At 33.4% G+C, this 15,502-nt stretch overlaps 2 protein-coding genes and 1 non-coding gene across 3 annotated transcripts in view; all 3 read right to left on the bottom strand.

Annotated features, from left to right (window-relative positions):
- LOC108915081 (clathrin heavy chain) overlaps positions 1-8,260 on the bottom strand; it is a 30,932-nt gene extending 22,672 nt beyond the window's left edge. The window contains exons 1-3 of the mRNA XM_018721034.1: positions 8,061-8,260; positions 1,610-1,817; positions 1,355-1,553 (exon numbers count right to left, since the gene is read on the bottom strand). Of these exons, the coding sequence (XP_018576550.1) occupies positions 1,355-1,553; positions 1,610-1,817; positions 8,061-8,105 (452 nt within the window). The 5' untranslated portion in view covers positions 8,106-8,260. The remainder of the gene's footprint in view (positions 1-1,354; positions 1,554-1,609; positions 1,818-8,060) is intronic.
- A 1,823-nt stretch (positions 8,261-10,083) lies between these two features.
- On the bottom strand, positions 10,084-14,168 carry LOC108915079 (60S acidic ribosomal protein P2). The gene is made up of 4 exons (XM_018721033.1): positions 14,058-14,168; positions 13,692-13,863; positions 13,381-13,476; positions 10,084-10,225 (listed from the first exon to the last, which is right to left on the bottom strand). Exons 2-4 carry the CDS (start codon positions 13,861-13,863, stop codon positions 10,152-10,154), a joined length of 342 nt encoding a protein of 113 aa, XP_018576549.1. The 5' UTR covers positions 14,058-14,168; the 3' UTR covers positions 10,084-10,151.
- Positions 10,292-10,368, bottom strand: LOC111692294. Its single transcript, XR_002763193.1, has one exon. It is a non-coding gene; the product is annotated as a small nucleolar RNA Me28S-Am982 (small nucleolar RNA).
- Positions 14,169-15,502: the final 1,334 nt, after the last annotated feature.

Below are 15,502 nucleotides of genomic sequence, written 5' to 3'. Positions count from 1 at the left end.
AATCTGTACGTTTCTTCGTTATTTTAAAAGTTACGTTAATTATTATTCCCGAATATATTTTTATTTTATATTTTATAAAAAAATCACCATCACAACCACACGCTGGACTCACCGATCGAACATCTTCTGCGGCGTGGAGTCCCCCTCCATGGACCAGTGATAGACGGAGGTCTCCGTCACCAACGCCAGAGTATTGGGGCTGATCCACTTCCAAAATATGACGTCCTCCGTCATGGTGTGCGCCTTCATCTTGGACTTCATCTCGATGTTGAAGATCTGCAGGGTCTTCTGCGCCTCGACCCCCGCCTTGCCTGGAAAAGGTGCGACGTTCGTAAAAGCGGAAGCCGCCGGATCGTCGCTGACTTACCTTTGAGGGCGATGACTTTGGAAGCGGGGTTCATGATGGCGCTCTCCGCCGTGATGGGCCGGCGGATGGGGTTGTTCGGGTCCGCCATGTCGATGATGACGACTTGGGAGGACTCGCCCACCTTCTCCCTGACGCAGATGAACTTGTCGCTCTCCATGGTGAGGGTGGCGAACGAGATGTTCGCCACGTTGATGCCCACATTGGTGAGCTGGAAATCGATGGAAGTTAGAATGGTAGGAAGTTNATTTTCAAGAAGAGTAGTACCATCGATGCCTTAAAGAATTTTGTGAGGGAAAAACACTCCATGCTGTAACATAACCTCAAATATAGAGAAAAACGTGTTCTTCGCGTTTTCAGCTTAAGATAACACTAAAACTTCATGTGATGGGACACTTCTGAGATCGGATTCAAATTTTGCAGAAAGTACAATCTGATTTCTCGTTTAAATCAGTTAGATTTTGTCAGCCTTCAGCTTTATGAATGAATTGTAGTTCTCACACGTATTTTCCACATTGATCGGAGAACTTTTTATTACCACTTAAATGAAAATCATAATTTGAAAAACCCTTCCTAGGAAACCGTTGCTGTTTTTCATACGCCTATTAACTACTACACTGAAGCAATGTTTTAACTGGGAGAAAAAAAAAATTTTAGAGCCAGTCACATTTGTATGGGACGAATTAAATATTTATTTGTTAGAAGGCATTTATTCGAATGAAAAAGTGAAATATATAGTTATAAAAAATGAATTACAATATTTGCTGGGCATAAAGTTTGTTAAAAAGCTTATATTGTTGGTATACTCACCAACCGACACAAATAAGTTTGCATCTGAGATAGCTCTCTAACGGAATGCGTTATTTCCTTATTTCTATAAATCTGTACGTTTCTTCGTTATTTTAAAAGTTACGTTAATTATTATTCCCGAATATTTTTTTATTTCATATTTTATAAAAAATCACCGTCATAATCACACGCTGGACTCACCGATCGAACATCTTCTGCGGCGTGGAGTCCCCCTCCATAGACCAATGATAGACGGAGGTCTCCGTCACCAACGCCAGAGTATTGGGGCTGATCCACTTCCAAAATATGACGTCCTCCGTCATGGTGTGCGCCTTCATCTTGGACTTCATCTCGATGTTGAAGATCTGCAGGGTCTTCTGCGCCTCGACCCCCGCCTTGCCTGGAAAAGGTGCGACGTTCGTAAAAGCGGAAGCCGCCGGATCGTCGCTGACTTACCTTTGAGGGCGATGACTTTGGAAGCGGGGTTCATGATGGCGCTCTCCGCCGTGATGGGCCGGCGGATGGGGTTGTTCGGGTCCGCCATGTCGATGATGACGACTTGGGAGGACTCGCCCACCTTCTCCCTGACGCAGATGAACTTGTCGCTCTCCATGGTGAGGGTGGCGAACGAGATGTTCGCCACGTTGATGCCCACATTGGTGAGCTGGAAATCGATGGAAGTTAGAATGGTAGGAAGTTCGAGACGATACATTCAGGTCATTTAAAAAAAAGGCAGGCGGTACCGAATGAGAAGTCAAAAAATTCTAGTCGTAAAAATAATAGTTTTATGTTTTGTGTCCCAAAACATCGTTCAAAAAATATTAAAACAATTGTTTTTTCTCGGAAACGGTTAATGTCATGGAACAAGAGAAGCAATCTCTAATTATTATTAAATTTTTTTTTTGAAAAACCACAAATAAAAATGTTATAACTAGATCGATTTTCAACAGTCATTTGTTTTCGAGTAATGACGTTATCGACAACCTCCTATTTTTTTTCTTGATTCTGAAAGATCGTTTCATTATCGATCCGACAGTATTAAAATGTTGCCATCTTATATAGGAAAGTTTTCGAGTAAATGCCGATTGAGTATTAGAAAACCCAAATCAATTAAAGTAAAGCAAAAACGTTATCAAGTTTAGTTTTTCGAAATGCCTGAAGTTTTTTATGGATCACGTAGGTGTAAATCTTTACAAAGTGTCACAGTCATACCGACTTTCTAAGTATTGTAAGCGATATAAAAATTATTGTTGAATTTAAAGTATTATGGTACATTTAACTGTCACACAAAGAATCGAAATTTTAGTTCTTATCGGATGTGGGGATAAGACTAGAACGCAGCAGGAAGTTTGCGATTTATTTAATGAAAAACATCCAGATCGCCGTATCAGCCAATCAACAGTCAGTAAGATAGAATCTAAATTTAGAGAAACTGGCAATGTTGTAGATATTCCAAAACCTGGACGTCCAAGCGTTAGTGAAGATCGCAAACAGAACATTTTGATAAGTATGGTAGATAATCCTCATAATACTTCAAGATTGGTTGCATTAAACAATGAAATTAGTCAGACCACAGTGCTACGTATCCTGAGGAAGGAAAAATATCATCCCTACAAAATTCAACTTGTGCAGCAACTCAATGAAGACGATCCCGACCGCCGCTTACACTTTTGTGATATTATGATGGATTTATGTCAAGTAAATAGAGATTTACACCGGCAAATACTTTTTTCAGACGAGGCCACGTTTTGTCTCAATGGTACAGTGAACCGTCAAACTTGAAGGTATTGGTGTCGGGAAAATCCTCATTGGAAGGCAGAGACACATACCCAACACCCACACAAATTAAATGTGTGGGCTGGAATAGTTGACAACAGAATTGTAGGGCCTTTCTTCTTTGAAGGAACCCTTACAGGAGAAAGATATTTAGAGTTTTTACAAACTGACCTTGTGCCAGCGCTTGCAGCAATTTTTCCTAACGATAATGACTCTGATATTCCTGATGACACCATATGGTTTCAGCAAGACGGTGCACCTCCGCACTATGCGGAGATTTTCTGGACAATTGTTTTCCTAGGAGGTGAATCGGCGGACGAGGACCGATGGAATGGCCCGCAAGATCCCCAGATCTTACACCCCTGGACTATTTCTTATGGGGCTACTTAAAGTCCAAAGTGTGCGTTAATAGACCACATAATTTAGAAGAACTCCAAAATTGTATTATATGTAGATGAAATACACAAAGTTACCCCAGAAATAATTCATAATGTGCAAGAAGAATTTCTACACAGACTTGCATATTGTCAAGAAGTCGGTGGGTGGCAATTCCAACACTTAATTTAGGTAGAAAACTTAATGAATTGTATTTGCTTGACATAGGAATTGTTATTTTTTTAATTAATAAAATTTACTTAAAACTAACATTCAATCGTCATTTACTCGAAAAACTTTCCTATGTAAGATGGCAACATTTTAATACTGTCGGATCGACAATGAAACGATCTTTCAGAATCAAGAAAAAAAATAGGGGGTTGCTATTTAAAAATAAATGTCGATGACGTCATTACTCGAAAACAAATGACGGTTGAAAATCGCCTTTTATGCTAAAATATGTATTATTTAAATTAAAAATCGACCTGTTCGAGGATTTTTCCCAAAAAAAATTTGTTTCCTTTTTACTGAATTTATTCCATACTTTAGGCGTGTACGGTATATTTAAATTTATAGAACAATATTGACTTTTATAGTAATTAATAAATTTAAATTATATCAATGTTAGGTACTGAGCATCTGCATTAAAGACAATTTCATGTAAACGAAGTAGCCTCACAATAGAATATCATTCAAGAAAAGTTTGGTTAAGGTTAAGTCTATAATAAACCGCATGAAGAAAAAAATACTCGATAAACACACTGACACAGCACAATACCAAAAAAACAATAACTACTTAGTAGAACTAGAAAATGTCAAGATTAAACAAAAGAAGAGAAAATACGCTAATGATGACAGCGTATCATCATATATCATTTTTTGTAAGTTTTAAGCACATTAGTGTGTATCTATTTTACGAAACACGTGTTAGTTGTTCTTAAATACTTCCAAATGCTTGTAAAAATAAGTTAATTTGAACTTGTTCATTTTTATAGTATCTATGTAAATAGTACACAAGGGTCAGATTCGGTCTGTACAATTTCAACTGACAATTTGTCTAGATACAAAAAAAATTGCTTCGACTGGAAAAAAAGTAGGTAATAGCAAAACGTTAATTTAAAAAAAAAACGTTACTAACAAGTCATTGTATGAGTCCCTTTTTTGGAACACCCTGTACATATAATAGATTGTCATAAAGTAATTGTTTATAGCGTTTTAAACTCGGTTATAACTTTTAAATAAAAAAAAAATTCGTTAGTCTAAATGTTTAGCTTTTGGAAAGATTTAAGATTTACGCAAATACACTAGGCACAAAAATTAAAGGATAAAAAAAATCCTAAATAAAAAAAAGTAAATTGTTGACGATTGTGTAGCACTGCGAATATTATTTAAAATTAATTTTATTTTTTTTTTCAACATTTAACATTTTTTGATGAAGAAAAATATGGATTTTTGCGAGAAAAACATTTTCAATTTAAAGAAATAAAGAATAAAAGATGCAAATCATCTTCATCATTTTGTTGATTTTTAGCAAAGGTGACAATTTCAATCATTCGTATCGCAATGAAAGAAAAATCACTGCGTTTTGAACTCCTGAGGGTTTCTTTAGGATAATTTTGAGGTTAAAAAACACTCAAATATCCTTAGTCTATTCATTATTTGTAGTTATCTCAAATTTATAGTCCAATTAAATGGGTTTTGCCTGAATTTTTTATATAAGTTAGTTTGAAGTATACAATAAGAATAAGTGACAGTGACAAAGATAAAATAAAGGGGTTTTTCAAGACAACGCAAAAGGGGTAAGAGCTAGAAAAAAAAGTTTCTGATACAAGTTGTAGAGCATAAAATTCTACATAAAAATGGTCTATTGACTTTTTCTTGTACTATTAAAATTAACAGAGTTAAGTAGACTAGAAGGTAAGGGATGATAGAAATTTGAAAAAGTTATAACAAGCAGAAAAATTAATAAATTTTATAATTTTTTTTTCCATCTACTCTAAAAAATGTAAACTATCTTTTCAGAGAAATAGATATATTTTTAATTTTTAATAAAAAAGTTTTAACAATTTCACAAAGCAAACATGATTTTTTATCTTTGTCGTAAAACAAAATTTCGAAAACAACTTTTCATTATTTTAAATAATTAATCGAATGGCATACAAAAAAAAATTGTTTTAGCAATAATAAAAATTTTTTATAAATTTTAGGTAATGCGAGATCTTGCCACTAAAAACCCCAGAATTTCGACACCACTGATTATTTCGAAAATTCGATGGGTACATTTGAAACCTAATTGAATTTTAAAGAAAAATTATCTCTTCCGTTTTAACCAAAGCATGTGCCATTTTTAGGTTATTTTTATAAATTTAAAATAATTTTGTTGTACAAATGAATCGACATTAACTCTAAAATTACTGGTTTTAGAAAAAAATGTATTAAACGTCATCAAAGTTCAAAAAAACCATTGGCTTAGACAGAAACGATGAATTTTCTACTCTATTTCAAAGATATTAAGTTAATTTCAACTCAATTTTTTTTTAATTTTATTAAATGAAATCTAACGATATTCTTCAATACCAGAGATCTAGGTAGGCTGATTATAACATCTCGCAAACAAAATAAATCGACAGTTACAGCTGCCATACTGGATATTTTTATTATGATACATTGTTTTCGGCGGAAGAAGAAACTGACAGTGACATTCGGTGAGATTAGGTGGAATTAAATAAATAAACCGAGCTAGAGATAGAAAAAATAATAAATTAGAGTTTTTTATGGTGCCTGATTGGGCCAATTTTATTTTAAAAAAACATATATTCTAATAACATAACAAGAAATATGTACTTTGATAAGATTTTTTTAAAAAGAGTAAAAATATTGGTGCTTATTATAGAATATTTGTTTTCCCAAAAAAAACTTCAAATTTTTGTAAGTTCCAAAAAAAAATTATATATCAAATTTCTTTAAATTTTAATATCATATCTATATCGAAAAATTAATTTCAAAATACATTGAATACAGTCTATAAAAAATTGTTTAAAAAGATTAGAAAAGAATCAATAACATATCTATTTCATCTGTAACTAATAAAAAAAATCAGAAAAAAAGATCAAAATGAAATAAATTTCATTTAGTGTATCCTCTATAATGTAATAAATAATATTTTAGTGTAATTTTGACACCTATAAATTTTAGAATTAGTAAACATCAAAATTATATGAAAAAGAAGGAAAATTTCGGAAAGAGAATAATACAAAGAGAAATCTAAGGGAATTGGCAATTATTTTGTCAAACGAAGATAAGTTTGTATCCAGCTGCTCTTAAGACAAAGTAATTGATAACAAATTATATTACAAATCAAGAAAAATGTACCATTTCGAAAAGATAAGTGGACAAGCTTTCAAAATGTAAACATATACACTACTATTTATCTATTTCTCTTTACGAGATACCAAAGTAGGCCAAAATAAGTTTGTTAAGTGTTTATCGAGTATAATTTTTAAAAACATGTAATTAACAATGTGGCAAAATACCAAAAAAAAAGTACCCACAATAATTCATTGATATTCTATCTATGAATCACCGAGATTCAATCAAATCGCAATTACCATAAAATTATGGAATGGGAAATCAATACATATTTATATAGGTCGCCCAAAACTAGACACAAATACAGATTATCCATCTCCTGTAAACAAACACATAAAAACAGACGCTTCAGTGTATGCAGATATCGCGATTCAAAAATAGTACATTATATGTAACAGAACGTGTAATCCAGTAGGCTTTTTCTGTTTGAATTAATCAAGGAGTTAAAACAAAACAAAAATTGTGACATGGCAACTCTCAAGGTCGCATCAAGGCATGCGTTATAAAAAAAACAAAACAGATACGTTTTTATATCATTTTTGGTACGAAACATCTCAGTTTGCAGTGGAAATTGAATTGGATTGTTTGATTTGCATCTCAAATTACAAACACTTTAACCATAACACTAATGCATTATATCACTAAATATCCTTATCTAGAGCGTTATCTTAACTAATCAATACAAGACAGATGAAATTAGTCATTTTGCACTCAATGAAATGGGTGAAAAACCTCAAAGCAAGCTATTTAACAGCTAATCATCCTCTAAATTATTTACAGCATTGTTTTCCCATTTCCTACAGCTATAAAATACTTATCGGATAGCCTATTTAAAAAAAAAACACTTGGGCCAGAGCCAAAAAGAGCTAATATTATACTTAAATTGTCAGTTTAATTAGTTTTTGGTTAAAGTTTGGACATTATAGAGATACAAGCGTTTTTTTGTAGCCATATGGGACCGACCTAAATATTTTTTGCACGATTCGCCGAATATGACGACATGATCGATCTCGAACGGAAAATATTACCCCTCTCACCCCCAACAAAGGTCCAAAAATTGACCTAAATCTGAAAATAACAGAATTCACGCGTAAAAAAACTACAACGATTTTATGTCGCGATGTCACGCAAAAACTAACGGTGGTTTTTACTTGAGGATCTTCATCCGTGACCCTGGAAAAACAAGATACGTGGAAAAATCCGCCCCCACACTCGACCTGTCAACCGGCGACGGCGATTTTCCCGAGAAACCCTCGCGTAGGGCGTTTTCCTCGAAAAACACAAGAACGATCGCCATCGCGAAAAACAAAACCCGCCGAGATCGATCACTAGATTGGAAAAGTCGGGATAGGACAGCAGGAAGGCGGAGGGGCGTTTGTTTTTTTACCTGCAAGTGCTCCTGGAACTTAATGGGTAGAAGTTGCTGCGTCATGTTGCCAGTATCCCGCAACAATACGCAAAATAAAAGCTACAACACTTCTCAGTCTTCCCCGTTGTACACTCGCACGGGCTCACGATGAAAATTCTGACTATTATTTTTTGTAACAAGACCGGAGTGACAGTTAGTCGGGATGAGACACCCAAGATGGCGCCGATTTCTTTGTAGACGTTGGAGGTCGCGCCTAGCCACCTGTGCACTGGGCCACATCCTCGTTGGGCCACATAATAAATGAAATTTTTCAATAAAACTGGATATATTTCCAATTATAGATAATATTTAATAATTTATATTATTTAAACACATATATTAAACACAAGTACTCTGTAATTTACACTAAAAACGAAGTAAAACAATATTTTATTAATATTCTATGGTCATTGGCGTAACGTCAATGTTTTTCAAGGTGTATAGGAAATTCACGCTCAATAGAGTATTAAATCAGTGAAACGGGCTGTGTCATCATATAAAAGACAGTCTGTAGATATATCCTTACATGTTTCCTACTTCCAATTTACCATTAATTAATTTTTTATAAACATTTTTATGCAAAAAACGCGTTTTTTTAGTTTTTTGCTTATAAAACCTAAACTAACGAAGCCATCTGAATGCTATATACAGGCAATTTGTAGAGAATCGAAATACGAATAAAAGAGAGGTCGATCGATCCGATCGGACAATTAGAATCGAAGAAAACCCGGAAAATCGGAAAACTTAGCGTTATTTAAAAAAAAACATTACTCCGTCATTATTTAAGTAGTAGAGCTGACCCTGTGTACAAAAGTAGTGAACTATATGTACTTTCAGTGTGCACAAAGCTGGCGCTGTTGGACCATTGGTTTTGGCACAATTGCAATTTGAATATTTTGGTGCACTATTTTGCAAAATTTCTGGATTTTAAAATTAGAAGTTTGGTACTACAAAACTTACCCATTTTCTAATTTTCCGAAATAATTATGGAAAATAGGTGAAAAATTCCTCCAAACATACTCAAAAATGACTAAGCGCGCGTACGCGGTCGAGTAATGGGGGAAGATCGGGATATGAGGGGCAGTACCAAACAAATCTTTAAAAATAATTAAAAAAAAAGTGGATATTTATATTTTATGAAAGAAATATGCGCCACGACACTGCCTAGTCAGTTTGACCCCTAACTCAGATGGATACACGCACATGTGGTTAAATTCACGCAGCGATTTAAATGGACGTGACGTCATAAGCAAGAGTTCATCGAATCTACTATTTTTAGGTGTTTATCGCAGTTATGTGCTGGAACGTGGTCTATTTGAAATAAATGCGTTTTTCGAATGGGAATGATGCTGATACAACCGGTGACGGGCTTTCAAGAAAATTAACCCAACAAATATTCCGAGGAAAATAAATCGCTGGCCAGGGACGGTTCAAGACATTTTTCCGACTGTTTCCGCTTAGAAGTTGGTTGGTTCGGAATATTTCGCTACGTTTGACAAGTACCAATTTTTGCTGCAATAAATTGGCCAAGTTTCGTTGGTACAATATAAAAAATTATGGCGAATTTCCCAGGTTTAGTGAATCAAGGGCAATAGAATCAATTTATTGTCCAGTTTTGGTGGTTTTTAGCACTTTTCCCGATATTAACAGCACTAATTTTAGTTTTGTTCTATAATCTCGACATTTATTTTTAATTTAAATATTTAAACAGGTCACGTACATGTTTTTACTGCATTTGTGTTTGTACGTAATAATTTATGTCCATTATCGACCGATTTTTATTTCAAGTGTATAAAATTTGACCAATAAATTGCGCAATTTATTGCAAAAGTTTCAAAAGGCGCTACAAACAAATAAATTTTGATCATTTTTTGAACAATTCAATAAAAAAATCGACATACTTAAAATTGATTTTAATAACATTTGAAGAAAAATTTCATGGTTTTCGGTCCTTATCGGCAATTCTCGAGGCGCCACATTTCAGGACAATAAAAACCGATGGTCAACTTAACATTTTTATTAGAAAATCAGGTTTGATCTTACAAAATATACAATGTAAGGAATAAGGTCTTAGTCGAAGAGCGCGAAGCCCATGTCGTCGTCGTCGGACTCCGATTCTTCTTTCTTCTCCTCCTTTTTGGCTTCTGGAATACAGAAAAAACCAAATCGTTAGAACGTACAAGAAAAAACATACAATTAGTGCGAGTAAGCTTAAAAGTCAGTTATAAAAGTGTACAGCACGATTTTCTCAGGCGAAAGATGGTGTGAATTTGGATCATCACAAGCGTTAACCGTAGGGATCAATTTTTTTTAAAACTGCTCTAAAATTTATAGAATTTGATGTCGTTTTTGACAAGGGTGACCATAGAACAGCAAGAATACAAGGTATTTCATTGAACGATTGCATTATTTCATAAATTCAATACAAAAAACAATACAATAATACAAAAAGTGTATTAATTATATTTACTAGGTGTTTACTGGGTATTGTTGATATAATTCAATGCTAGTCGGGCAGGTAACCCATAGAGAAGTTGTTTCCCGTAGTATCAACAGTTAGAACGACCGAAATAACTCGTATAGAGGGAAAAAAAAAAGAAAATTGTTACCTGGACTTTTATAAGTGGAAATGGTAAAGGGGTTTATAATAAACAAAAAAAAATAAATGCGTGAGCAGGGGTGGCGAAGAGTTGATTTGGGGGTTGAAAAGTTGGGAAAAATTGCATCATTGGGATTTCTGGCGAAAGTTAACGTCAAACAAAAAAGTATCCAATGCAAAAGTTGTAGATCATGCAAAAATCTACAACTTTTGTAGAGGCCACTTTTTAACATAACCTCAAAATTTCCGAGAAAAATACGAAAAACGGTTTTTTTCCTGATTTTTCGTTTTTTATTTCTCATTTCCGCAAAATTAACTTAATTTCGACGCATGTTTTTGAACTGTGAATGCAATTTTTTTATTTCACCAAAAAGTATATGTCAAAACGAAAACATCATCACTTGCAAAACTCTGTACGATGATTTTTCTAAGTAGAATTTTTCTTTGGAAAAAAGTGTTTCAGACGAAAAAATGAATATCTATCTAAAATAGAATAGAATAGAATAATTATCTAAAAAAAATTGTGGTTATTTAAGACACAGAAAGGTAAACTTTCACCAAGTTTCGTCAAAATTAAATTATTTCTACAGAAATTAAAAATAAAAAACGAAAAATCAGAAAAAAACCTGTTTTTTGCATTTTTCTCGAAAATTTTGAAATTATCAAAGATTGTTTATTTCTCATCGAAAAATTGTCAAATAAATCGTCTTCCAAAGTTATGAGACAGGTTCCAGAGTGGGATCTTTTTTATTCCATTTTTTTCGAATTAAAATTAGATTTTTTTTGTTTATATTTTTTACGGATAATGTAACGCTATGTTGTATTTAATGAAATAATACAGAAAATAAAATCCGTCAAGCATTCTGGAAGTTTATTTTTTTTTATTTCGTCGTTAATATAAATGTTTTTACTAAATACAAATGGTCAAAAATATAACAAGTGTTAAGGCATTATGGAAAACAAACTTTTTAATATTGAAAAAGAAAAAAAATCGGAATAATGACAATATTAGCAAATGGTAGTTTTGAAAATATGGTATTTTTAGTAATTGGTCATTGTGGTTTACTTCTACAGTAAAATTTCGTTTAATAGCGTACATCAGTAAAAATTTGAAACAAAAATAAAAATTAATTCGAAAAAAATAGAATAAAAAAAGATTCCACTCTGGAGGAACATGTCTCATAATTTTGCACATTATTAGATATTTTTGAGAATTTTTTGAAGAAAAAAAACGACGCCACTCTTTTTCAAAAAGCTCTTTCTCTTCTCTTTCAAAAGTGTCTTTATTTAAAAATTAAAAAAAACAAACCTGTTCTGTACCTTTTTTCCACATGTTATACAGGGCGTCCGTTAAAGAACGGGCCAAACATTACCACTAGATTCTAAGTGTACAATGTTGCTCATAAACGCTTAGTTTTCGAGATACAGGGTGTTGCAGTTGAAAAAATAAAAACGATTTTCAGGAGTATCTCGGAGATACGTTATGGTTTTTTACATCATTTGCTGTGATTTCAAGTGAATACAAAAAACCAGCGCCGTACAAGCTATATTTTCAAGTTCCTTTTCTAAAAAATAAATGTGGAAATAAATAACATTTTTCAAATTTTCAACGACTTTTCAGCATAAATTTGTTATCCACTTTATGTAGTGCCGAAACATTTATTTTTTAGAAAAGGGTCTGGAAAATACAGTTTGCACACCACTGGTTTTTTGTATGGACGTGAAATCGCAGTAAATGCTGAACGCTCCGTCGAAACTCCTCGAATCAAACTAGAAAAAAACCCCTTAACGTGTCTCCGAGATATCCCGAAAATCGTTTTTATTTTCTCAACTTCAGCACCCTGTATCTCGATAACTAAACGTTTACGACTTTCCCCCAATAATTTTCGTCGTAGAATCTATTGGTAAACTTTGGTACATTCTTTAACGAACCCCCTGTATTTGTGTTCCAAAAATTTGTCTGCTTGTTTTCAAAACGAAGCAGTTTTTTTATTAAAATTGTCAAAGGTAGTTTACAATTTATTTACCCAATTTTTTTATTTCACCTATTATTTGTAACCGAGGCTGATCAAAATTTAAAAAAATCCGACACGTAATAATCTTCGTTTAACAAAATAATAACCGAATCTTTTACGATTCATAGTTTTCAAATTTTTACAAAATTTTTATAGGACCCCGTTTAGTTTTACGGTTTTCGTAACAATGTTCATATTATTTTCATTGCTCGAATTCTCCTTTATTTGACTAATTATACATTCGGAGGAGCAGAGAAATCAAAAGTTTTCAACGTGCCTTTGAAAACGGTTATCGTTACCCAAAAAAAAAATTAATATAAATTCAATATAATTGAACACAACAGTCCCTATTAAAGTCTTTATAAACCTTAAATTATCTTTAATTTTTTATGCCTAAATCAATATAAAAAGGAAAAATTACATTACAAATGTATCGAAAAGATTCGGGCAATACGATTTAAAAAAAAAATTGCAATTATCCTTTTTCAAGAGTCAAATCCTGTTAATTTTGTTTTAATTTAAACAATCTGACAATATCGAACGATTTTAACCTTCAACTCAATGCTTTTATCGAATTTTATGTGAATCACTACCGATGAATTTTCGGACAAAAAGACAAAAAATAAAAAAAACCTATTCAACAAATGCCGCATATGAGCACTTCAGACAAAACACAAAGACTGACCTTTCTTTTCCTCAGCTGCGGGGGCAGCGACCGCTGCGGCGACTGGTGCGGCTGCACCACCACCTCCCACCGGCATGGAGCTCAATTTCTCACGGCCTACAAAATAAAGACAGTTTCAAAGAAAGTCACACGAAACCTAACTCATTTCTTAGTTTTACCAATTCAGTTTAAAAGGCTTAAATCATCGTATCTCATACGAAAGATGGTTGTGTTTAAAATCATCATCACGATATTTTTCAATGCACACACAGTAACAACATATTTAATAAACAGTAAAACTACAATTCAGACCCTGTCTTTTTTTTTGTTACCTTGTGCGATGACATCATCGATGGACTTGCCGTTGAGCTCGGAAATGACTTTTTTCACTCTGTCGCCGTCAGCTTCCACCCCGACGGAGCTGAGGATCTTCTCGAGGTCTGCGGCGACGGGATTGGTTTTGCCGCCCAGGACAGCTAACAAGTAAGCAGCCACGTAACGCATCTGCAAAGGATTCAACGCTGAAGATTTTTACAAGCAAACAAGCGACATAACCTCAACACGTGCAATCCGCGCAAATCTACGTGATCCCGCATAAAAAATATTTTATTCTTTAACAGTTTAATTACATGTCAGCAATTGATGCACCAATGACGATATTTTTTTTATACAAAATAAAATATTTTTGAAATACTTACGTTTTAAGTCTTTTGACACGAAACGCGTTAGCTAACTTTGACAGAAAAAATGGAAAGGGACAGAAAGAAGGTGAGGTAGGGGAAGTGCTAATACAGAGCTAACAACTACAAAACATATATTACACTAGCAACTCTTTTGCAGCTACCAACATAAATTTATATAAAATGAAAGTTACTTTAGGCGCGTTCACTTCATTCGAACGATTCACCGACATCGAAATTTAAATCACCAGTAACCGACTACAGAATATTTACTGAATGAAAATGTTAAATAACTCACTTGTAAATATTTCGCTACAATTTAAATTACTTAACTTGTCCCATGTAAATTTAGGTTTGTTAAATTCGTTTGCCCTTAATTTTACATCCACCATCACATGCAGGGAGACTAGACGAGGAGACGCAGTTTATGTAAACTAATATCTTACCAAATTAGAGGGCGCTAGTGTCCCACATACCCCGAAATAGCGGCGGGGGGATAAAGAAAGCAGCAGTTTGAATTAAAAATCAATTATGCCGTTTTTGTGACGCGTTAAAAATTTTAAAATAAATAATGTAGGCTGCTACTTTGAATTAGATAAATAAATCAATAAATAATGGAACTGTGTCGTTGTCACATACTTCTATTATGTGGTCGTTGTACAAGGAATACTAGAGACCCTAGCGGTAGAAACTATAAGTAATTTGTATTATTACATTGACAAATTTTGTTAATTTTCCTGTATAAGTGTATATTCCTGTATGCAGTGTTGCCAGATGGGGCTATTTGTAGCCAAACTGGCTATTTAAAATCTCCATTGGCTACCCATTTTTTTATTTGGTTATGGCTACAGAAAATGGCTACATGATGAAAATCTCAGGCTACACCATGGCTACAAAGTAAAAATTATAATTTTAACCAATTTTAAGAATAAGAATAATGTTTTCCGGAAATAATCCGAAATGCTGTTTTAATTTCTGCCCTATAACTATGGATAAACTCAAAAAATTTACTTCAGATATTTATAAAAACACGTTTAACACAGAGACTGCCACGTGTGATACTAAAAATGTAAGGGAAATGGAAGAAATAATTCAAACTATAAATGACTTAGAGCATCTACCATGTCCTAAATTTATCATAAATTTATTTACATATTTTTGTGGAGTATTCAAATTTATTTTTTTAACCTATAACATAGCTATTTTTTGTTTTCTTTTGAGTAGTTGTTTTATATTTGTGTCATTTGCCAAAATTAATTAATTTTGAAGAAAGCTGTTCTCAAATCAAGTTCTCACAGAAAACGTAAATAACGGGCGGAAGATAATGGGGCTGCATTCCTGCATTTATTTAACAAATATTTGCATATGATTATGATTTAATGTTGGAAGGGAAGGTTGGCTATTTTTGGCTATTTCTTCCCGTTAAAGTGGCGACATTAATTTTCGAGAATCTGGCAACACTG

This window comes from Anoplophora glabripennis, unplaced genomic scaffold (genome assembly GCF_000390285.2).
Source record: "Anoplophora glabripennis isolate ALB-LARVAE unplaced genomic scaffold, Agla_2.0 scaffold1277, whole genome shotgun sequence".
Classification (NCBI taxonomy): Eukaryota; Metazoa; Arthropoda; class Insecta; order Coleoptera; family Cerambycidae; genus Anoplophora; species Anoplophora glabripennis.
This window is presented reverse-complemented; position numbering and strand designations above follow the sequence as displayed.

Coding starts and splice junctions, on each gene's coding strand:
- LOC108915079 (XM_018721033.1), bottom strand. CDS start 13,863: ATGCGTTACGTGGCTGCTTACTTGTTAGCTGTCCTGGGCGGCAAAACC. Junction 13,477..13,691: donor CGATGATGTCATCGCACAAG/GTAACAAAAAAA, acceptor TTTATTTTGTAG/GCCGTGAGAAATTGAGCTCC. Junction 10,226..13,380: donor CGCAGCTGAGGAAAAGAAAG/GTCAGTCTTTGT, acceptor TCTGTATTCCAG/AAGCCAAAAAGGAGGAGAAG.